This window comes from Penicillium solitum (assembly GCF_028829755.1).
Source record: "Penicillium solitum strain IBT 25940 chromosome Unknown utg000004l_segment0_segment0, whole genome shotgun sequence".
In the NCBI taxonomy this organism is placed as follows: Eukaryota; Fungi; Ascomycota; class Eurotiomycetes; order Eurotiales; family Aspergillaceae; genus Penicillium; species Penicillium solitum.
In genome coordinates, this window is record NW_027072124.1 from 1,105,032 (window position 1) to 1,126,208 (window position 21,177).

General features: G+C 49.2%; 12 protein-coding genes across 12 annotated transcripts; 7 read left to right on the top strand and 5 right to left on the bottom strand.

The window, feature by feature from the left end:
* Positions 1-8: 8 nt before the first annotated feature.
* On the bottom strand, positions 9-1,196 carry N7455_006411 (FPP/GGPP synthase family protein; the record flags this gene model as incomplete). The annotated part of the gene is made up of 2 exons (XM_040956876.2): positions 9-759; positions 835-1,196. The coding sequence occupies 2 exons, from the start codon at positions 1,194-1,196 to the stop codon at positions 9-11; spliced, it is 1,113 nt and encodes a 370-aa protein (XP_040812617.2).
* A 699-nt stretch (positions 1,197-1,895) lies between these two features.
* N7455_006412 (cell division control protein 14) lies at positions 1,896-3,221 on the top strand. The gene is made up of 2 exons (XM_040956978.2): positions 1,896-2,265; positions 2,323-3,221. Exons 1-2 carry the CDS (start codon positions 2,022-2,024, stop codon positions 2,937-2,939), a joined length of 861 nt encoding a protein of 286 aa, XP_040812549.1. The 5' UTR covers positions 1,896-2,021; the 3' UTR covers positions 2,940-3,221.
* A 428-nt stretch (positions 3,222-3,649) lies between these two features.
* Positions 3,650-4,686, top strand: N7455_006413 (uncharacterized protein; the record flags this gene model as incomplete). The annotated part of the gene is made up of 2 exons (XM_065605351.1): positions 3,650-3,748; positions 3,901-4,686. The coding sequence occupies 2 exons, from the start codon at positions 3,650-3,652 to the stop codon at positions 4,684-4,686; spliced, it is 885 nt and encodes a 294-aa protein (XP_065461205.1).
* Positions 4,687-4,758: 72 nt separating this feature from the next.
* N7455_006414 (putative mitochondrial outer membrane protein (Sam35)) lies at positions 4,759-5,926 on the bottom strand (the record flags this gene model as incomplete). The annotated part of the gene is made up of 3 exons (XM_040956896.2): positions 5,535-5,926; positions 5,217-5,456; positions 4,759-5,154 (listed from the first exon to the last, which is right to left on the bottom strand). Exons 1-3 carry the CDS (start codon positions 5,769-5,771, stop codon positions 4,759-4,761), a joined length of 873 nt encoding a protein of 290 aa, XP_040812627.2. The 5' UTR covers positions 5,772-5,926.
* Positions 5,927-5,946: 20 nt separating this feature from the next.
* Positions 5,947-8,295, top strand: N7455_006415 (copper fist DNA-binding domain-containing protein). Its single transcript, XM_040956888.2, has 3 exons — positions 5,947-6,385; positions 6,438-6,598; positions 6,657-8,295. Exons 1-3 carry the CDS (start codon positions 6,351-6,353, stop codon positions 8,162-8,164), a joined length of 1,704 nt encoding a protein of 567 aa, XP_040812641.2. The 5' UTR covers positions 5,947-6,350; the 3' UTR covers positions 8,165-8,295.
* A 340-nt stretch (positions 8,296-8,635) lies between these two features.
* Positions 8,636-13,193, bottom strand: N7455_006416 (ribosome biogenesis protein URB2; the record flags this gene model as incomplete). Its single annotated transcript, XM_040957017.2, has 2 exons — positions 13,139-13,193; positions 8,636-13,069 (listed from the first exon to the last, which is right to left on the bottom strand). Exons 1-2 carry the CDS (start codon positions 13,154-13,156, stop codon positions 8,636-8,638), a joined length of 4,452 nt encoding a protein of 1,483 aa, XP_040812586.1. The 5' UTR covers positions 13,157-13,193.
* A 105-nt stretch (positions 13,194-13,298) lies between these two features.
* N7455_006417 (MICOS complex subunit MIC10) lies at positions 13,299-14,252 on the top strand. Its single transcript, XM_040956946.2, has 4 exons — positions 13,299-13,345; positions 13,407-13,491; positions 13,625-13,775; positions 14,007-14,252. The coding sequence occupies exons 2-4, from the start codon at positions 13,417-13,419 to the stop codon at positions 14,054-14,056; spliced, it is 276 nt and encodes a 91-aa protein (XP_040812657.1). The 5' UTR covers positions 13,299-13,345; positions 13,407-13,416; the 3' UTR covers positions 14,057-14,252.
* Positions 14,253-14,790: 538 nt separating this feature from the next.
* N7455_006418 (uncharacterized protein) lies at positions 14,791-14,973 on the bottom strand (the record flags this gene model as incomplete). The annotated part of the gene is made up of 1 exon (XM_065605352.1): positions 14,791-14,973. The coding sequence occupies one exon, from the start codon at positions 14,971-14,973 to the stop codon at positions 14,791-14,793; it is 183 nt and encodes a 60-aa protein (XP_065461206.1).
* Positions 14,974-16,140: 1,167 nt separating this feature from the next.
* Positions 16,141-16,579, top strand: N7455_006419 (SNF2-like protein; the record flags this gene model as incomplete). The annotated part of the gene is made up of 3 exons (XM_065605353.1): positions 16,141-16,161; positions 16,216-16,263; positions 16,310-16,579. 3 exons carry the CDS (start codon positions 16,141-16,143, stop codon positions 16,577-16,579), a joined length of 339 nt encoding a protein of 112 aa, XP_065461207.1.
* A 62-nt stretch (positions 16,580-16,641) lies between these two features.
* N7455_006420 (uncharacterized protein) lies at positions 16,642-17,478 on the top strand (the record flags this gene model as incomplete). The annotated part of the gene is made up of 1 exon (XM_040956919.2): positions 16,642-17,478. The coding sequence occupies one exon, from the start codon at positions 16,642-16,644 to the stop codon at positions 17,476-17,478; it is 837 nt and encodes a 278-aa protein (XP_040812552.2).
* Positions 17,479-17,636: 158 nt separating this feature from the next.
* Positions 17,637-18,526, bottom strand: N7455_006421 (uncharacterized protein; the record flags this gene model as incomplete). The annotated part of the gene is made up of 3 exons (XM_065605354.1): positions 17,637-17,787; positions 17,844-17,921; positions 17,979-18,526. 3 exons carry the CDS (start codon positions 18,524-18,526, stop codon positions 17,637-17,639), a joined length of 777 nt encoding a protein of 258 aa, XP_065461208.1.
* Positions 18,527-19,961: 1,435 nt separating this feature from the next.
* N7455_006422 (alpha/beta hydrolase) lies at positions 19,962-21,138 on the top strand (the record flags this gene model as incomplete). The annotated part of the gene is made up of 5 exons (XM_040956981.2): positions 19,962-20,103; positions 20,168-20,421; positions 20,472-20,736; positions 20,799-20,949; positions 21,012-21,138. 5 exons carry the CDS (start codon positions 19,962-19,964, stop codon positions 21,136-21,138), a joined length of 939 nt encoding a protein of 312 aa, XP_040812675.2.
* Between the last annotated feature and the right edge of the window lie 39 nt (positions 21,139-21,177).

Below are 21,177 nucleotides of genomic sequence, written 5' to 3' on the forward strand. Positions count from 1 at the left end.
ATAAATAACTAGCGCGCATTGGGATCCGACAACGTCGACTCCACGATCTTTTCCACAATAGCACGCACCATCTGCCCATCACCAGATCCATTGATCTTCGGCGTAGCATCGATCTTCTCAATTAATGCAAACGCCTGATCTCGCAGATCCGCAACAACCCGGCTGGTATGCGCAAAGCTGCCCGTATTCTTCATGTACTGCACCGCATAGCGCTTAACCTCCGCATCCTTCGTATTTTGCTTCAGGATATTAATCAGCTGGTGGTTGGACGGATTCGAGCGAATGCTATGAATAATCGGGAAGGAGAATTTGCCCTCGGTGAGATCCTCGCAGAATCCCTTATTTTCCGTGTACACCGTATTCGAGAGGTTGAGATAATCGTCGCAGATCTGGAAAATTAAGCCCATGACATTGACCAAGGCAACACAGTCCTTGCCCGTTGTACTCTCCGCCTGCATAAGCTTTACCGCGAGGCGGAAGAGCCCGCCCGTTTTATTGCCGACCATTTCCAGGTACTCGTCTTCCGTCGGACAGGTCAGTGTGTCGCGCCAGAAGAGGTCCATTCCCTGGCCCCGGTGCAGGTTCAGCATCTCTTGTACGTAGATATCGATTGCGGCTGGGTTTTTGAGCTGCTGTAGTTCTTGCAGGGCGAGGAAATACACGTAGTTTGCCGAGTTGATTGTCTGCGCTGTTCCGAATATGTTGTGTGCGACGGGGATACCACGGCGGAGGACGGAGTTGTCTTCGACATCATCGATTCTGGTACCCACGCGATCAGCATCAGGATATGGAGTGGGAGAAAGGAGGGAGGCGGTGTGGGGGGTTCAAACTCACAACAGCGATGATGTATGCAGCATCGTTACAACTTTGGTGATGATCGCCAGGCTCGCCGGCGGGACCTGCAGCCAAGCGTTAAAGGCGTGGATCAGTTGTCGCCGAATATCTTTCCCTGGTTGCTCGTGCACGTAGTCGTATGGACCCATGAGGATCTTATCATTCTTCGATGACCATGTTCCATCCTTGTACTTGGTGCCGTCCACGCTGGACCTGTTGCGACGATGTCCGGTTCTCGCCGGCTCTTCATCTGTCACCGACAGGTTGCGTCGGTGGGAGGGGCTCCCGGTGCCATTTGTTGCATTAGCTGAGCTTGTCCGAGGAGGAACTGGACTTGGTGGTTGGAAGGGTGTTGAGCTCATAATTGTGGATGGGGAGATGGAGGGGTTCGGTAGGCGGCAGAAAGACGTGGGGAGCTAGGGACCTCCGGAGCTACGTGTAAGTCCGGAGTTATGCGATATGAATGGGTAGATGATATCAGCAGCACGTTTACAAGATATCTTCGTATGTGTACAATGACACATCATACTGTAAAAGGTATACTTCAAAATATATGCTCCGTACATAGTATAGTAACCCTGGAGGTATGACGCCTGGACTTGGGATCCATCCATGGATACCGAGGTCCATGACTAATCGGAGGCTGAGACACCTGACACCTGACACCTGACCTAAAAGGGATAATATAGGATTGACAAATGAGATAGGTCAATTTGATTAGCAAAAGGGAATATGATGATATGATAGGTCATAAGGGGTCAATAATTCGATATCAGATACGGAGTACAAAGGGTTCACTATAGCAACGGAGTACTATGTAGGGTGAAAAAGAGGTTATCATAGTTACGGTGTAGACTATTATATATGTAATTAGGTCTCTACACTACCATTACTATAATTAACATTAAAGCTGAACCTGATTAACGCCAGGGGTCGATCTAAGGTCGAGCTAAGAGTTCTCTAATGTGATGAGTTCCTTGGTTATTGGGGAGTTGCCTGGGGCAACGGCCCTTTATTTACTACGAAACCTTGGAAGGGCCCAACTGACCTCATCCACCCAACCCGAACAACACACGGACAACACGGACCTTCTCCACTTTCATTTTTTGACCTTTGGTTTAAAGAATGTTCACTGCTTTTCTTTTTTTTCGAGTTGAATAGCTCACTTTTTCACATCTGATTTATCAATGGAGGCTCTATTAGCCCATTCGTTCGATTACCTTTCCTCATACGAGCCGAGCAAGATCCGCAAAGGATTACGCCAGGTCGAGGGACTACTGGCACAGATATGTCTATCCAAACCTAAGCCCGTCTTGGACCGGAGATCGCGCTCCCCCGATACCCAGCCCGTGCCAAAGACCTTGTCAGAGTTGCGAGATGATCCAGCCTTTCGGGAATTTTCCAAATTGCAGGAAAGCTTTCAATGGAATAGTATGTCTCTGAAATTTCCATCGCAACTAGGGTCTTCGCGCTAACAATATCCTTCAGTTGCTATGCGCCTGGTATCCTGCCTCGAACACCTTCTGGGACGAGGTAGCAACGGCACAAACGACATGCTGATCGTCTGCACACTGGATCTAATCCAAGGCGCCCTCCTCCTCCATCGCGGCTCGCGCACCCTCTTCGCCCGCGAAATTTACATGAACCTCCTCCTCGACCTCCTCGACCCGATCAACTGTCCAGCCGTGCAATCAGCAACCCTTCTCACACTCGTCACCGCCCTACTGGACTGCCCGTCAAACACACGCACATTCGAGGACCTCGATGGCCTCCTCACCGTCACATCACTCTTCAAGCAGCGCGCCACATCCCGCGAAGTCAAGCTCAAACTCGTCGAATTCCTCTACTTCTATCTGATGCCCGAGGCCATGACCCCGGCACCGATGTCTCCCCCGCCAGGTCTGCAGCGCAGCCCCAGCAAACTCTCCTCTGCCCCGTTCTCGCGCAGTGCGCACTCCGCCGCGGCAAATGCTGCGAGTAAAACGAACCGTGATACCCGTACGACGGACGAGAAGCAGGCTCTTCTAGGGAGGTATCTCAATAACGTCGAGGACCTCGTAGAGGACCTGAAGGAAACAGCTCCGTTCGGAGCGACGGTTTACTGAACGACTTGACTAGCGATGATTGACTCACTCACTGTTCGATGACCAGATATGCGCGATGTCCGCTGCGATTATTTGGTGTTTTTCTCTTTCCTTTTCTCTCCACCCTTTTTCTATCTTCCCTTCTCCTGACCTCTTTTCCTCTTCTTCACGAGCGTTTGACTTATGTTCCGTCCGGTACGGCAATTATGCGATTCCCTGGACTGATGTCTCGCCCTCTTTTGGCCTGTCTTTTGAGCTCTCTTTATCTTTTATTCCAATCCTGGAACTTTGTCGACCTATCGACCTATCTAGTGCGCCCTTTCCCCGGGTTTGTTTCATTATCGTTTTCCTTATGTCTCTTTAATGGTGACATGAATGTGTACGATCCTTCTCTGTGACTAACCCAACTGTCATATATCCCTGATGATCATCAACATTTATTCGTAATGCTACTTCCCAATGTAGGGTTAGCCTTCGTAGACTCGGTTTTAGGGCTATCAACTTTCTCGGTTATTCCTGGTGTGGTATCTCTATATGATCTAGATTAATATTTATATAAATGAGTCACCGTTCATGTATGAGTCAATGTAGCACGGGCTCTGTTATATACTTCAAGTTCGACGTTCAGAGTGGAGAAAAGTCTAGTATTAGCGTGGAACACGAGTTCTATATATCCCCGCAAACCCACTGAAATCCAGTCTCGTTCCACGGTACAATCACCTCCTCCCAAAATGGCCACAATCCAGGAATGGTTGGCTACAAAGCCTTCTGGACGTTCACAGCAAACGCAATATATCAACACGGTAGAAGCATACGATAAATGGGCAGAGGTGAGTGCCTATATTCCATTTCCTATTTCCCATCATCTATATCCTATCTATTCTAATCTATACCGCGGCACAATGTAACCAACATATGCTATTCATATAACCATTCAACCCATATACACTATATGCTATATACCCAAACTAACACAAAACAGGTCTACGACACAGATGGCAACTTCCTCCAACGCCTCGACACAATCGAAATGCGCACTCTCCTACCCCAATTCATCGACCGGGTAAGCCAGCGCTTCCAACCAAGCCCACCAGATACAGAGTCAGAGACAGAGGCCAAAGCAATTCGCCCCAGCCTAGTAGATCTAGGCTGCGGTACCGGCCGCAACATAATCCAACTCCTTTCCACGCTAAGCACGGCCAACAAAGCCACCTCCTTCTCCGTAATCGGACTGGATGCCTCGCGCGGGATGTTAGACGTAGCGCGAACTGCGACACGCGAGTATGCGATGAAAAGCGCAATGCAGACGGACGTTGAACTGGGTATTCTTGACCTCCTTCAACCCGAGCTATCAAAGACACAACTTCCGTCTTCGTTGAATGGACCCGGTGCCGTGGGTATGATATCTACGCTGGTTCTGGAACATATCCCGCTTGAGCGGTTTTTCGCTGCTGCTGCGGGGATTATGAGGTCCGGTGCGTATTTGCTTGTGACGAATATGCATGGTGAGATGGGGATGAGGAGTCAGGCGGGGTTTACGGATGAGAGGGGGGTTAAGGTTCGGCCTACGAGTTATTGTCATGCTATTCCTGATGTTTTGGATGCTGCTGTTCGGGCTGGGTTTGAGGTTGAGGAGGTTGTTGGTGCGGGTTCGGATGGGGTGGTTGTTAGGGGGGTTGATGAGGAATTGGGGGATGTTTTGGGGGCGAGGGCGAAGAAGTGGGTTGGGGTTAGGGTTTGGTTTGGGGTTTGTTTTGTTAAGAGGTAAAACAGGAGAGATATTATTTTTTTTATCTAAATAATGAGTCCGCATCCAACGCCATGGTTTGTTGTTATACATTTAGAAGAATTTCAGTAGTCTGTCGCGGTGTTGTACAAGATTGGGGTGCTCTTTGAGCAGTTGTCCCAGCCGGTTGCGTTTCCAGCCCAGGGTGTCGTCCAGGATCAATTGCGTGTAGGCGAAGACGCTGGCATCGAAGAGGCCTGGGTTTGTCCGGCCAAAGAAGTGCTCGTCTTCGCCGAGCAAGGTGGATAGCGCTTCGAATGCGCCACCCGCATCGCCTTCTAGGGCAGCAGCGTCGATGTAGCGCGATGTCTTGAGGAGCTCATCGCGCGCGGCCTGCTGAAGCTGGTGGCTCAAAGCGGCGCGCACGACCGAGTTTGAGGTTGTGGGATTCACGTAGAGTCGGCGTGCGACGGCGTCGAAGTTCTCACTGTCTAGGTAAAGCATGTATAACTAGACACGTCAGTCAGTTTCTTCGAGTCTGCGTGTCGTTTCTGATAGAATAATTTGCCTACCCAAGCGCTGCGTATCCTGTTGTCCAAAAGCGAGGCGTAAACCTCGAACCGCAGGTTCAACTGTTGTTCCTCCTCGCAGTGAACTTGTTCAATCGCCCACTTTTGGATCTTGTGTGAAGGGATTGGATGCGAGGAGTCTGCAGGTAGAGAGGGTAGGAGGAAAGGCAGGGAGCCATTCGGCGATGCATGGTTGTTGGACGAGGTGATCTCAAAGTCAATCCCGACGAATTTCAAGTATGCCTAGAGCGAGGCCGATCAGTATGGTTCTGACAGGGACGGCTACACGCGTCCTTGCATGTGGGTATAGACGGCACGAACCTGCCATTTGAGACATTGAGGATTGAATGAAGGTCGGCCATGTCGTACACCAGATGCGTCCGCGAACACGTAGAGCTGGTTGACATTGTCGTGCGGTTGAAGGCGTTGAGGGATCTCGTTGGCGGGATAGGTAGTCAACGGGAACTTGTCGAAGAGGCGCTTGATGGGAGCAGGGACAGTAAAGAATGGACTGGCATTGGACTCTTCTGGAGGGCCGTCGGCGCCTTTGGGTGGCATTGTGGTGGTATGAAGCTTTCCAAATGTCGCCAACGTCCGAAAGTGTCCCCAAGTGCCGTCATCGAAACAATTCCGACGCGCCAAGCCCGAACAGGCAGGTATTGCCTTACCTAATACTGGCCAGGTACCGTCCTCCCCGCACCTTTTTTTCCACCTTCTGTCCGTCTTTACTTGAGAATAGCCTGAATTTGCTGTGATCTATGGACTATTCGGATCATATGGACTCGATATCTTAGTGCTTATTTGTTAACTTCATATCTCGTGGTGTTGTTGTTGCGATCACATCAGCCCGGTCTCTCCCGCCATCGTTGAAGAAATCTAAACCTCCACTTCGCTCCGTCTCGACTCCACCTTCCACTCTGATCTGCTCTCGCGAACGACATTTTGACAATACGGGCATACATATGGCTTAGTTTGTCGCAAAATACGAGGCGTCTGATGGTCCTAGCGGAAACGGGCGATTGCATGCGCGGGGTATCGACTAGCCGTTGGGGTTCTGCGACTCACAGTTGCGCTATTACGAATCAATCTTGCGTCTCACCTTAACTTCGACGGAATCATACATACCTCTTTGCTAATATGCCTCTCGATGAAGAAGGCGCCAAGTGGTCCTGGTAGGAATATATCGTATATTGCCAATGAAACCGGGCTAAAAAGTTACACCAGTGAACCATGCATTCGAGGTCACCGATCGTCAAAATGCCAGCACTTCGATCGACTCATGATGAAAGTACCTAAAGCCGGGCGTCCTCTTGCAAAATGTCCCCACCCAAAAGGAACCTGCAGCTGCCAGAAGACATATGCCGTGATGGTCCGCATTCCGAAAGGTATACCTTTGTCACCAAACTACCACACATATGTTTGTGTTGTACTAACTTGCCCTAGGCTCATCATGCTTATGTCGTCCGCTATATAAAGTTCCCATGGATGCCAATGATTCAACTCAGTCACCACCACCCTCCATGGTCTCTACATCCTCACCAGCCCCGGGAAAAGTCCAGAAGTCTGGAAGAAGACAAAGTACTATGCAGGCAGCACCTGAAAACATAGCGCGGGCATTAGAAAATATGCCAGACAAGGTTAAGCTCGAGGATGGAGCGTCGAATTTGGTTTCCGACTTCTCTTCACAGCTTGGGTTAGAGGGTTCACACACATCTCCCACTGCGCCTACGCAAAACCAAAAGACGCCATCACCCATAGAAACCACCAGGAAAGACTCGCAGTCTCCCCAAGTATCAAGCTGCTGCTCTCAAAAGCCAAAGCCGAAGGCACCTACCCCGACTCCAGTTCATCCTGCAGCTGCTGCTCCGGCTCAGAGTGGTGGATCTTGCTGCGGAGGGTCTCGCCCTTCCACGACAAATCTAGCCATGTACCCAGAGGCCGACCAGCAGCAATTCCAACAGCCTATTGCTTGGGATGATCATAGTTACATGCAGCCCCATATGCCTCAAATGTCCCCATGGCAGAATTCCTCGGTTCCCACGCCAGGAGACTACATGCATTCCGCCATGCATCAAGCACATCCCCAGCACCCAAGCCTCCATAATGGGTACACGGGAATGATGCTACCACAGTCTCAGCCCCAAATGTCCCAAATAGGGATGCCACTCGGTGTGACGTCGCCGCCTTCCATGGCATACTCAAACCCGATGAACGGTCTTGGAATCACGCAGCCCTCGATGGGCCCGTACATGCTCAACAATCTCGAGCCTTCCTACAATGCCCCACCAGGCGGCGAGTCTTGTCACGACTGTCGCTGTGGAGAAGATTGTCAGTGCCTTGGCTGCGCTGCTCATCCATTCAATACCACAACCCGGAAGCATGTCCAAGAGATGGGTGCGATCATCACCTCTAATGGCGATGACAAGAATCCGGACGTCATCAACCCTTATCAAGCCTCACCTTACCAGGGAGGCACACCCTCGACCCCATTCTCTTACTTTATGCAAAACACTCCTTCAATGGACCATGGCTTCCAGCCGATTCCATTTGATAGCTACTCGGACCCAAATTCCACCCTACCCAGCGGTTACTCCTCCCCTCTCTCGGCAAACCATCATCTGAACCAGCAGCTGATGCATCCTTCGGAGTACTATACCCTGGAATACCCAGTCGGGCTACCAAGCGCCTGTTCTGACATGACGGGTAGCTGCCAATGCGGTAGCGACTGCAGCTGTGTTGGCTGTCTCACACATAGCGGCCACAATGGTCTTTCTCTGGATGTGCCTATCCCCGAGCACCCTATTCCTAACCCAGCGGACAAACAAACTCAACCTTCACGCCATGTTCCCCACACAAATTCCGCTACATCTCAGACTTCGCGGATCCCGGTACTAGACAATGTGTCTGTGCCCTGCCTGAGCCCGCGTACACTGGAGACTTCCATGATCTAGATGATCTACGGCTTGATGATTTCTTACTATGTTCTTTCTCTCCTCTTTTTTTCCCCCGCGCCGTTTTTGATCTACATGATTTATGATCTCCTATGATACCCTATCTAGAATCTCTGCTCTAGACGGCCACAGTAATAGATTGCTTGTTTGAATGTAATCTGTTGAGTCGAATTTTCCCACTATCCCAGTTATATTTTTCTTATTGCCTGTAGTAGTGTTTTATGCATCCTTGCTTTCACACGTAACTCAACTAGAACCAGGCAGGGGATGTATGTATGTATTGGCGTAGAAGCTAGAGCCACCCGGGCGCCAGGGCACTTTTGCTTACCGTAAAACCTCTAACTTGAACATTATTTTGTTCAAACTTCTTACTTTGAAATTAATATGATGATCATCAATGCATTGGGGGATATCATAATTCTTAAGCAAAAGATAGTGTACAGATAAAGGACAGTTACCCACAAAACCAAATCAACCCTTGTTCCACTTTCCGAACTTCACATAGTCATCATAGAGTGACTTGAACACCGCACGACCAGAGACATCCAGCGCAGCGTTAAGCGCACGCATAGACTCACGCGACATGACATCCAGAGCCGCATACAGACCAGGCAAGATAGCAGCCTTGACCTCCGGCGACAACGATCCACGCAACGAGCACTGCGCATACTCCATGACAACATACTGCAAGTACTGACCGGCAATACGCTTCGCCTTCTTTGTCTGATCAGTCAGGGCCTCGCGGGATGCACCAGGCTGGGGACGAAGAACCGCCGAGACGGTAGGGTCGCACAGCGAGGTGAGCAGACGGGTGTAGTAGGTAGCATGGGAGGCGTCGAGCGGGGCGAGCCAGAAGGGCTGCGAGAGGGTGGGCTGGAAGCGGGAGCGGCCGCGTTTGCGGGACCGCGCGAAGAGACAGCCTAGTAGGCGTTGCATGGCGTTTACGACTAGGTGGAAGCGGCCGCCGATCTTGAGACGTTGCAGGCTGAGTACCACGCCCATTAGTCGACACAGGCGGGTGTAAATGGTTGGTGCGTAGGCAGGGGAGATCTGGGGGCCGATTTTGGAGGAGGCACTTGCGATTGCGCTGAGAATGCTGTCGATGTTGCATTGGGTGAGGCTGCGGGTGTGGCTGCGGAGGAGGAGGTCCAGACATTCGGAAGCGAAGCAGAATTGGTCGATGCTTGTGCTTTGGGTGATGGCTTCGGCGAGGGCCGTGCAGAGGAGGGAGATCTCGCGTGCTGTGGCGCTTTCTTTGTCTTCGACGGGAGGGAGCGAGGAAACGGCGAGGTAGAGCACGAGAAGTCTGTAGGCGGCGTTTTCCCCAATCAAGCCAAGTCCCCGGACTTCGCAGATCGTTTGGGTGATTTTTTCCACGGTCATGGAGCGGAAGCGTTCGGTGGTAGTCCGGATGAAGAGCTGCTGATCCTCAGCATAGAGAGACTGAAGGGCAAGAGTCTCGGCGCATTGCAGGACTGGCTGAGCAATGCTCTGCTCGGGTCCTTTGCTGGCAAGAAGACGTCGTCGGATTAACCGAGACGGTTCCGAATCAACGGACATTTCCATGTAATTGTCAATCTTGGACAGGAACTTCTCCACTTCGACGTTGTTGGTAGCTAGATCTTCGAAATCCTCTAGAGCATCGATGGTCTTGATAAGAGTAATTGTCTCCTCCATCTTCTGCTTTCTGCACTGGTCTTTGACATGTTTCATATCAGCCAACACGAAGTCGAACACTTTCTGGCGACAAGCGGCAAGTTCCTTCTCCGAGAAGGCTGTCTGCAGCTGCTTGCGGTGGACCCAGAGCTCTGACAGAGTCAACCTCAAAAGATAACAGGCCATGGAGTCACGATCCACCTGCTTCATTTTAGCTGTTTGCTTCGATGCCCGGACAAAGAGTTTCTTGAACATCTTGTTCCGCTCGTCCTCGGACGAAACCAGGAGCTTGGCCGATATCGCGCGGTGCAGGCTTCGGAATGCTTTCATGATCTGGAGGTCGAGGTCGGTACCCCCCAATGGGACGGCTCGAGCAGCAGTCCAGATGGGGTCCCAGTCACTTGTCAATGTAGCATCGCATTTAGGCATGGAAGCGAGTTTCGCCATCATCGTAATAATTCCGATTGTGACATCGGGAGAACTATCCTGCTCAAGTAAAACCTTTTGCAACTTGTTCAAAATGGTGGTTCTCAACCCCCGAGTGATCAACGGGGCCGGAACCCTCTGTAAGCTCTCGATAAGCAGTTTGCGATTGGAGGAGTCTTGCTCGATGCTTTCGTTGAGGAGGAGAGAAAGATCAGAGACAATGAAGGGAGCGTTGAGCATATATTCGTGGCAGACCACGCTCGCCCACGCCTGGAGGAACTTTGCTTCTTCTGCAACAACTTCCAAGGGCAACGACGTCGAATGGTATTGAGCAGCTGCCAGGGACAGGATATGACGGAACAGACGAGATCGATCATCAGAAGAGATAAGAGCCCAGACTTCCGGAACTCTGACAAGGGCCAGGAAGTAAGCTAGGCCAAGGGTTGTTTGGGAATCCACAGTATCTGTGCGGCCATTCCAGGGTGCTTTCATCGACTTCTTGGCATCCTTGGTTGAGATGGAGGTGATGAGGTCGGTGACATCCTTGGTGGCTTTAACGAATGAACCTAGCTGCTCATCACTAGCATGTGCCTTGGTTGCAGCAATTAAAAACCGATAAGCCTCCCACGATTCCAGAGGAGCGAGTTGAACTTTGGTTAGGTCCTTGTGGTTGCGATGAACAGTCTTGGCGGCGACTTCTACCAATGGCATGATTGAACTTGCCATGGTATTATCGGCTGACTGCAGGGTGTTCTCTAGGAAATTCCGAACTAACCGCCACAGACGCCATCTCCAGTGCAGAGCCTGCTTTGACGACAGGGTAGAGGTTATGGTTTCCAGGAGAGATGTCAGAGTCTTTTCAGATTCTGGGAATGTCGAGACTCGGCCACGGAAGCTTGCCTCGACAATAACAAATTTGGAATAAGACTGAGGGGTTTCAGAAACCTTGCCATTTTCAGCTCGCGTCTCACCAGCAGCGGTACGCATCTGGGCAGTAATATGCGTCTCAGTGAGAGAAGTTCGCATCAGCTCCGAGTAAGCGTCCGCCAATTCATCATCTTCCCAAACCGAGAACAGACTCAAATTGCTGTTATCTTGGCGAGCTTCTTCCACGATAACGAGCTGGTTGTGCCACAATTCCATGAAGCCGGGCAGGTCTCTTGCGGCGGCGAAGCCTCGCAACAAGGGCAGCACAACCTTGCTCTTGATTACATCGTAGTTCCCCTGTTTCCGAGAACCACTTTCGCGCCACTGTAATAGAACCTTGTCGAGCAATGCATCAAGAAGCTTACGCGAATCACGCAAGCCGGAGTTTGGCAGGAAAATATCAACCCCAAGACTGATAAACAGAGCGGTTACATTCCACTGAACTTTCTCAAGGCCTTGTTCGAAAAGACCAGTGTAATTGGCATGCGCGAGAATGGTGTGAAGAGAGAGACCGACCTTTCGGTCGAGAGCTACCTGGAGGAGATGCTCCAGTACCGAGATAAACTTGGAAGAAAAGGTGGCGAAGTCTTCCTCCTTTGCAGTAGAAAACGCAAGCTCTGCAACAGCGACGAACAAAGTCTCCAACCACGGAGCTTCGTGTGTCTGCCTCCGGAACACATCTCTAGGAACAGCACGCACGGCGTTGTCAAAAAGCTCAGGAAGAAGCTCCACTGATCGCCAGGGATGCATACAAGCTTCATTGCTTGCTTTGTTTTCCTTGGCCACAGCAAACTCGCGAATGATTGGCCTGAAGGTGTCCGTCACTGGTTTTACTGAGCTCCAGTCAGGCTCATCCTGAGAATAATCGATGCCGGAGCTTCCACGCTCAAAGAATGCTGCACGAGCGGGAAGCAAGACATGTAGGGCAATAATGCGTTCAATCGCATGCAGGAGAGTGGCCCGCTCGTCGGTGTCAAGTTTGGCGGACCGGAGGCAGATCTGGAGCCGAAGTGCGTGGGCGAAGCAATGTCTCGCGAAAAATTCGTTGCTAGACTTGTTGTCCATATCATCTTCACGGTAAGACCTCGATTCCCACAGCTCCACTGCTGAGGGAAAGACGTATAGCAAGTGCTGAAGATCGGTGGTTTTCCCCTCATGCGAGAACTGTTTAGCGGCCACGGCGGCTACCCGGAATGCTCGGCCCAGCAGCATGGCGACGGCCTCGGGCTCGCCCCTCAGCGCAAGCTTTAAATGAGAGTTTGCCACCCCATCAGTGCCTAGTGTGCGGTGCGCAAGTGTCACAAATCCGTGTAGACAATCCAATGCGCGTATGAAGGCGAGGAAGCATGCTGCGGGGTTTTGACGTTGCTCGTCCACGTCCACGTCCATGGCGTCTGCATCATTCTCAGTTGTCATTCTCTTGCGTTTTTTCCCTTGGTTTCCTCGGCGATCATCGTGTGTTGGGGAGCCAGACAGTGTGTGACTGGACTCGGAGTCAGAGCTTAGGGTTGCAAGCCCGTTCCCCAGACCGGAAAAGATATCAGCCTCCAAATCTTCGAGGGTATCACATAGAATCAATAAGAATTTCTGGTCCTTAAGAATAGCTGCGAGGTTCTTCGGCGAGATCAGGTCGATGAGCTGTCGTAATAAAAGGAACGAAGCCGCATCTACTCTGTAGTTCTTCCCACTTCTCAGTCTCTTCAATAGCCATCGCAAAACCCATTCCTCCTTCGGGGTAGCGTTTGTTTGAATCCGAACATCTCGGTGAACTTCCGGGTGACTCTCACAGAGCGTCAAATCCACACCAATAATCTGAGCCGCTTCGTAAATCTGGGTTGTTGGACTGGCGGTGCCCTTTTCAAGGCGGAGGAGCGCCTCTTGCGATGAGCGCGGACGCTGTAGAAGCGCAACGCATTAGATCCCGGGAAAAAGACATGCAGGATTTCAAGATAACATTTGACTTACCTCCGCAATCAACGGCATCTCGAAAAAAGCAAATTATTCGAGAAAGTGGTTGGTTATTTGTCGAGGGGGAAAAAAAAAAGAGACCAAGAAAAACCGCGGATTGCTCCGACCGCCTTTGGCCGAATCGACTCGGTCCGCTGAACCTCCCAAACTCCTTGCACTCCACACGCCTCTATTCACCTCTATAATTCCACATAATTGCAACTGGTTCGTGTTTTACCCTCGGAAATAGCTCCGACTCAATTGATACTTACTTCTGCCCCGGTAGATTTATCGCAATGGCTGAATCCAGTGAATCCGGGCCGATCGCGCGCGCCACCAAGCCCGTTAGCGAGGCTTTGCTTAACGAGAAGGTATGAGCTAGCTGAATCCTCAAATGGGAGAAATTGCAATATATCATCATACTATTGATATATGACGATTGTCTCGGTCTGGGAACAAACATGGGAGAACCTGCTGGCTAACCGTCAACCGTCATATAATTAGTGGGACCGCGCCATCTCCTCTGTGCTCATCAAGTCCTCCCTCGGTCTGTCTTTCGGTGTTGTCTTCTCGGTTCTCCTCTTCAAGCGCAGAGCTTGGCCCGCGTGGGTTGGTCTCGGCTTCGGTGCCGGACGTGCCTGGGAAGAGGCTGATGGTACGTTAATATCTATATCTCATTTTGGTTTGGCTTTTAGAAAGACCTTTGGCGAAGTTGGAGCTTCGGGTCACCGTGGGATAAGCTCCCTTGAGCCTGGACAGGGGCTACTTGCTGTAATTTTCTCAGCATCGAGCTTCGCAGGCCTCTCAACAATGACCCGACTCTCCGCTTTTCCCCGAGTCTGCCTATCTCCAAGATCCAAGAACGACTGAGCTAACTTGTACTTAGCCTCCTTCCGCCGTGGTGACTCCCCTATCAGAGACGCCCTGCGCCGCTAAAGAATGGCTTCCAAGTGTGTACGATACATTGTACAGAAGGCAAGAGACCATCAATGAATGGTTGTCTTCGGCCCAGAGAAGATTTGGTATACCAGTATTCACTAAACCACCATCAACACCGAATAAGGTGTTTCCTTGAGTTTTTCCCCCCATCTTTTGAATTAAGAAACATGATTTGAATTGAGAACATGTCCTGGCACTTCACTTCCAACACCTGCCTTCAGTAATTTCATATTTTGGTTCCTTACGAGAACAAAAACACGATTCGATACAAGAACGCTCAAGTTGTAAACGGCACACCTGGAAGAGCCTATTGCCACTAGGGTTGCGTTGCCTAATCTAGTAGCCCAGACTAGGGGAGGCGTGATATCCTCCGATTCCAATACTCTACACAAAAAACAGGCGTGGTCCCAAGAGATCGGATCAGATGGACCAGGCTGATCAGATTCCTCAAAATCACAGCTGACACCGTGTTCAAGAAGGATGTTAGCGGTTGTAGTGTCCTGTTGCTCCGCCGCGAGAGCAAGAGCTCTAGTACAGGAGATTCGGTCCATTCTTTGCACAAGAACCTCGACCATTTTGTGGTGCTTGTGTTTCACTGCCTTAAATAGGGCCGGTCCATGTTTTTCGTAGATAGTATGGATTTCGTCAGCGCCATTATCCAATAATAGAATGACCATATCGAGTCTTCCATGCTCCACGGCCCATTCCAATGGTGTAAGGGTTATTTTACTCTAAACATCTGGTATAATATCTAGATCACAGGGCGTTTGGACGGTTTGGTCGTACTCGAGAATCCGGCCATTCAGATCCATGCCATGATTGAGGATTTGAGAGAAGACAGGCTTGCTACATCTGGCTTTCGATGCAGCCGCGAGTGCTTCTTCTTTCTGCTCCTCACTAGGAGGTTCAACCATTTCAGGCTTATTTGTGGCAGTTTCGTCAGTAAAAAGATTCTGGATAAAATGTAATTCTTGGGATGTAAGTTCCCGTGACTCGCATGCATTATCATCCCCGAGATTGAGTGAAGCCTTCTTGTTTGTGATGTTGCTTTTGTCACCAGATAGGAAACTCCGGGCTTTTTGCTATGTGTACGTATACCACTCCTTTATGTGCTCTTCGCTCTCTGACTTCTCTAAAGCTCAAGGATCAACCAATCAATCAAAGTTCAATTAACCTGTTGCAGTCTAACTAGTTGCGTATGACTATGCAGGCGCTTCATCCAGCTGAAGCAAGAACTCGAAGCCAAACGCCGAGCGGGATCTCTCCCAGAGAGTATATACAGAGGCCAATTCATAAAGAGTGTGGAATCAGCCCATTCCCATAAATCAAACCCATACATAAGAAATCAACCCATAATGATTGTCATGGAGTGCACCCTCCATCTTCCATCTTCCATCTCTCACTTCTCTCACTTCTCTCACTTCTCTCACTTCTCTCACACTTCCTTCTCTCACTTCTCTCACTTCTCTCACTTCTCTCACTTCTCTCACTTCTCTCACTTCTCTCGCTTCTCTCACTTCTCTCTCTCTCACACTTCCTTCTCTCACTTCTCTCACTTCTCTCACTTCCATCTCTCACTCTCTACTCTCAAGGATCACACCAGAGGGCCACCGAGGCGTCATGGGGCTTGAAGGGAGTTGCAGACTTCCGCTGGAGGCATTCATGCCACTTCACATCGGGAAAGAACGGGTGGGCTTTCACTTCAGTCACTCGAGGTTTCTAGGAACAGGTTCAATTTCATCAAGCCAAGGATCACGGGTGGACTTTTATGTCATATTTTACTCACCACTTCACCCTCTTTACTCTGCAGTTATACCAAGTGAACAGTGCTTCTCTCACTTAAGGTCCCACCAGTAAACCTCCTCTTTCGTGATTTAAAATACCCATCAGTTCTCAAGTTCGTCTTTTGCCACACCTTTGATCTTGCCATCTGTCCACAAAGAGTCTCATCGAAAGGAAAGCCTTCCGTAAAGACACTCCCGGCTACAGTGAGGACCCCAAAGTACCCTTGAAGCAGTGCATGTACTAATCACGAACAATAGCTACCTGAGAAGCAGGCTGCCCAGCCTAAACAGGACACGATGGCTGGTTCAAGTTCAAAAGTACGATCGCAATCCCCTGATAAAACCACTCTGCATACTATTTCAGTGCTACAGAGTGCAGTCGCTAAAGGAAAGCGTCCCACGAAGACGACCCCGACTACAGTGAGAGTACCCTTGACGCAGTGCATGTACTTACCACGAACAATAGCTACCTGAGAAGCAAGCTGCCCAGCACAAACGGCAGCGGCTAACTCCAACCTCAGCGTCCAAATCCGTTCTTGAAGCTCGCCCTGTCGAACTGGGTAAAGCAAACTGGCTAAAGACTGAAGGCCAGGAAACCCTACTTGCGGGCTACGTAGGCTTTAAGAAAGTGGAGGATCTGCGACGACTCATAATTTCCTGGCCAATCCTCGTCATATGGGCTTTGTTCAACGAAAATGCAATCCAGGAAGAAAAGTTCATTTCGACTGGCCCATGAACGCTGAGATAGCCTTACCAGCATTACCTCAATCACGCACAACACTTTGGCCACTCCAACTGATGCCAGTCACGGCATTGCAAAAGGACAGCGACAGCTCCGTTGCATGGTGTTGTCTTCGGCTGATGGCGCTTCTTGACGATTACAACACCAATTCCCTAGGCCAAAACATGGCTGAGAATAAAACAACCCAGGCAGAAATAGCCAGTGGCACAGGTCTCACATTCCCCAACCACAAGGCACAAAACATCTTCACCAAGATCAACCTTGGTCCCGTGAATGAGCATGAGAACAGGCTGGAAAAGGTCAATCGTTGCTGGGAGCTGCTTAAGTACTTTGGTTGGCTCAAAAGCACGCCAAAATCCGGATGGACTCGCGTGGCAACAATTAATGCCATCAGAAAGCCTCCCTTGGTCAATGATCACAATCTGCCTTCATGGATGCAAGCTCCGAAAGCAGAGGCCAAGAGCCAATTGTCGTACGACAAATCCGACGCAAAGTATCACCCGATTTCCATCACAGTTATATGGCTTCAAAGCAAGAAGTTCCCCCAGAAGGGGGAACTGGATGTGGCACTTGAGGTAGCTGAAGAAAAGGGACTGAAAATCCCAACCTCGAAGTGCAAGATGTCCCAAGAACCTCGGAAATTCACGTCAATCGCCATGTTCCGGAATTACATTCGTGTCATGTTCAACTGCCGAGAACTTAGCCTGAACCTTCATACCGTGACGCTGCATTACCACAGTGGATCACTTGGTGAAGAGATATTCTGCGATGTCATGACAGGGGAATGGGATGAGATGAAGAGTGCATTTTCCGATACTGCCAACACTGAATTTCGCATTGATGTGGTGCTCCGGGCGCTCAAGTTTGCCGAAGAAAAGATTTACGAGTGTTAACCGTAGTCGCCTAAGAAGCTACTATCTTATCCACCAACTGTACATAATCTTCCTGTGAGTGTTCGCCACGTCTACTCACATCAATGTGCTATTATTTCCTAGCGTATCATAGCAAATATCAATAAGGTCTTGGACGGACAATTCAGCTTCCTCAGCTATCATTTCCAGCGCGAACTATCTTTGTGCCAGTCGTCATCTACCCATCTAACCGAAGGGACCGGTATAGCGAGCTCAAAGGTCGCTATCCACTCGGCAAATTCGAGCGGAAGTCTGCGCTTGCTAGTTTTGCTGAAGCGTCCAACAAAGTACCTACAGAATATCAGTAAGTAAGCAACGCTAGTCAAGATAATGTGGTAATAACGTACAGAGTTTCAGTCTCCCGGTGCCAAACCAGACTTCTTGCGCTGGACACAGTCGGGAACCACCCGTTCTCCATTAGTTTCCTAGACGGTCGATAATAGTTCGATTTGGTGATAGACAGAGAAGGAATATCGACTTACGGAAGAGCATTAACAAATGCTGTGCGAACTTGCTCTCTTTCCTCGCTTTCAAGAGCCCAAAATGGACCAGCGCCATCATCATCTCCAAGGCGTAGCCCTGGAACAATTTCCCAAACAAGCCAGATAATAAACCCACCTGGGACTGGCCCTGACCGATCCTGCGTACCAGTCTTATATCCGATGAGCTTGGGAGTGTTGCTTGAGTGATTTTGAGTGAGGTCCTGATAGGCGTTTAATTCTGGCGGGGTAAATGCTACGGCTTGTCGGCCTCTGGTATCCGCATCATCCATTTCAGTCTTTCGATGGGGAAGTTGAATATACATTCGCATGAATGCTTTCTTTGAAGTTTTTTTGGGATCGCTACATTCGAATTTGGCTGAGGCGAAGGAACGGGAGCCATAGTCATTGTTTTCCTCTTGGTTGACCTGAAACTCATACTCGTTCAGTTTCTTGAGGATTTTCCACTTGGAAGAGAAAGGTTGATTTAGCGTGATGACAGTTCCAGGGTTGATGCCCTTAAGTAACCAAGTCCAGAATGAGGACGACATTGGAGGTATTTTGGAGATGGGCTTTTGGGTGGTAGGGCGAGGAAATTGAGGAGAACGTTGTGGAGGCTCTAATGTGGGCCAACTGTAGTACCTTAACGCTAGCCGTATTTGACATTGGATATACTATATCCATGATGCTATAACCACCTCATTAACCCCTTTCCCCTATCATATCTCCTAAGCTATTATAGTGCTATGTCCGATAATGATATCAGTACTCGTTTATCTTTATACCTCTAGATAAATATAACTATAGCCTTCGTTTCTTAGCCACGACTTTAAGAGTAAAAAGGTTGAAAGAATGACGTTATTACGCAGCGGCCATGCGACAAAACACCATTTTCGGGTATTATTGATGCCTGAATTAAGAGTGGTATAAAAATTAGGATACTTCAATTACTATTCTAGAGGCTTTAATCTTCAAGTAGATGCCCTGGTTCTGTCAGATCATCTCTAGTAGGCACAAGATGATAAATATCCTATCCTCGGAAAATGATATAAATAATTGAATGCCCTCGTACTGCATCGCGCAATTCATGATTACTTTTGCCTTTTCTTTCCGTCCTCCACAAGGCTCGGATTTTCACTTTCCTCTTACTCTAGTGTAGACTGCGAGTTAAAGTGGAGACAATTTTAGCATCGCCAAGACTTTCGTAGACACTCTTGGCAAAGTGGATACTGCCAAGAGCCAGTTATGTACATAAAATGGCCTAATAGGGTAATTTTTACATTAATTTTGCATAAGGATGGGCGCTGGGCTCATTGTAGCGACAGCCGTGGCCATGGAGAACCCCAAGGCTGCAGAATGAAACCTACAGACAAGAGAGGGACACTCAGATGCATCACGGTGCGAGGACAAGTCCTGATCTTTTTAGGCTGGGAATCTGGCGCCTTTTATGCCAATTGAGCTACGTCTCTTCATTAAGACCACTTGCGTATATATTGGTGACGGTCACCAGCTCGTTGATGGGCGTTGAGATGTTTGAATAAAGTTGAATTAGTGTTGAAAAGAATTGGTCAACTGAAACCTCGATTGTACCTGTATGGGGGTTCTTTTCTACTTCCAGATAGGTCCATTGTCCCGAGGTCCTTTTGTTGATTACATTACATGATTACTATATGTTTTCCTTGTTTCATCCAACCAAAACTCGGTGTATTTAAAAAGCTCTAATCGAGAGCTGGTTATTAATCATGAATTTGATTATAAGTCTCGGCCCGGGATGAAAGAGTGGGTATTTACCACAACTATAACTTATGAGCAGCTTGGCAAACCCCATTTGCTTAAAGACGTTGCTTTTTCGATATTTAATTTGGATTAAGAGCCTTGAGAAATTTGCAAAAGAAAGATATCTCAAAGTCTATGCGCAATGGAACCATCTCTTTCGCCAAAATGGCTCCAAGTATGTCTTTATAGTTCCCACATACTACGAGATCTATGCTAATTGTCCCACAGATTGAGCAAACCATTGGACAGAGGCCGCAATTCACAGGAGACGCACTGTCCATGAGGCAGCAATACAAGGCATTTGCAGATCAAGCCAACAGTTCTTGTACAAAGTCCGCAAATCTCAGTATTGGTAAGTGACGACCTGTGACACAGCTTTTGACGGTAATCCCAATTTTAATGAAACAATAATACAGAGGATATCAAGATCTCGCATCATCTGACAGCTAGGGTGTACCATCCTGTTAAGTCAGAAGAAAGTCAGCCACTGCCAGTTGGCGTTTATTTCCACGGCGGTGGATGGTGCTGTGGCGACTTGGACACCGAAGACCCTTTCTGTCAACTCGTTGCTGAACACTTGCCTTGTGTCATTGTCTCGGTGGGGTATCGTTTGGCACCTGAGCACAAAAGCCCAACTCAGCTTGAGGATGTTCTTGAGGGCTGGAACTGGGTAAATAAAATATCATGAAGGCTCGTTCCGACTATGCTGATAGATTTCAGGCATTCAGAAACGCTTTAAAGCTGAACGGAGATATCCAAAGATATTTTGTCATCGGGCAAAGTGCTGGAGGTCACCTCGCCCTTGCTTTGGCAAACAAGCTTGTGAATTTGGATCGCCAGGGCGAGGTCCGTGGTATAGCAGCGTTGGTGCCGATTGCTGCTCATCCTGACCATATTCCCGCAGAATATGTCGATAAGTATCGATCATTCAAGGATTGCGCAAACGCGCCAATGAATACAGTCCGTTCTATGAACGAGTTCTTTGGTTTGTTCTCATTCTACGAACGTTGTGAATCACGATTAATACTGACCTAATCCGCTGTACAGATTCAGTGGGAGCGAGTCCGCAGGACCCGGACTTTTTCATCATAAACAGCGCCAATTTCGACAAGTTTCCTGCAACATATTTAGCCGTTTGCGATGTCGATCCCATTCGTGATGACGGTTTAATCATTCATGACGCTTTGAATAAGGCCGGGTAGGTCCCGCCCCCTCTTGTCCCTACTGGTAAACTGTGCTAATCACTCGAGGTAATCATAGGGTTCCAACAAGGATCAACCACTATGTTGGGCTACCTCACGTTTTCTGGGCTTTGGGATGCCCTGCGCCAAATGGGACCTTCCTAGGTGATGTACTTGATGGCATTAACTTTTCCATCAGTTCATAGGCCTACGACTCAGGGATAACATGATGCATAGTACGGGCC

Coding starts and splice junctions, on each gene's coding strand:
- N7455_006412 (XM_040956978.2), top strand. CDS start 2,022: ATGGAGGCTCTATTAGCCCATTCGTTCGATTACCTTTCCTCATACGAG. Junction 2,266..2,322: donor GGAAAGCTTTCAATGGAATA/GTATGTCTCTGA, acceptor AATATCCTTCAG/TTGCTATGCGCCTGGTATCC.
- N7455_006415 (XM_040956888.2), top strand. CDS start 6,351: ATGCCTCTCGATGAAGAAGGCGCCAAGTGGTCCTG. Junction 6,386..6,437: donor GAAGGCGCCAAGTGGTCCTG/GTAGGAATATAT, acceptor AAGTTACACCAG/TGAACCATGCATTCGAGGTC. Junction 6,599..6,656: donor GATGGTCCGCATTCCGAAAG/GTATACCTTTGT, acceptor AACTTGCCCTAG/GCTCATCATGCTTATGTCGT.
- N7455_006417 (XM_040956946.2), top strand. CDS start 13,417: ATGGCTGAATCCAGTGAATCCGGGCCGATCGCGCGCGCCACCAAGCCC. Junction 13,492..13,624: donor AGGCTTTGCTTAACGAGAAG/GTATGAGCTAGC, acceptor TCATATAATTAG/TGGGACCGCGCCATCTCCTC. Junction 13,776..14,006: donor TGCCTGGGAAGAGGCTGATG/GTACGTTAATAT, acceptor ACTTGTACTTAG/CCTCCTTCCGCCGTGGTGAC.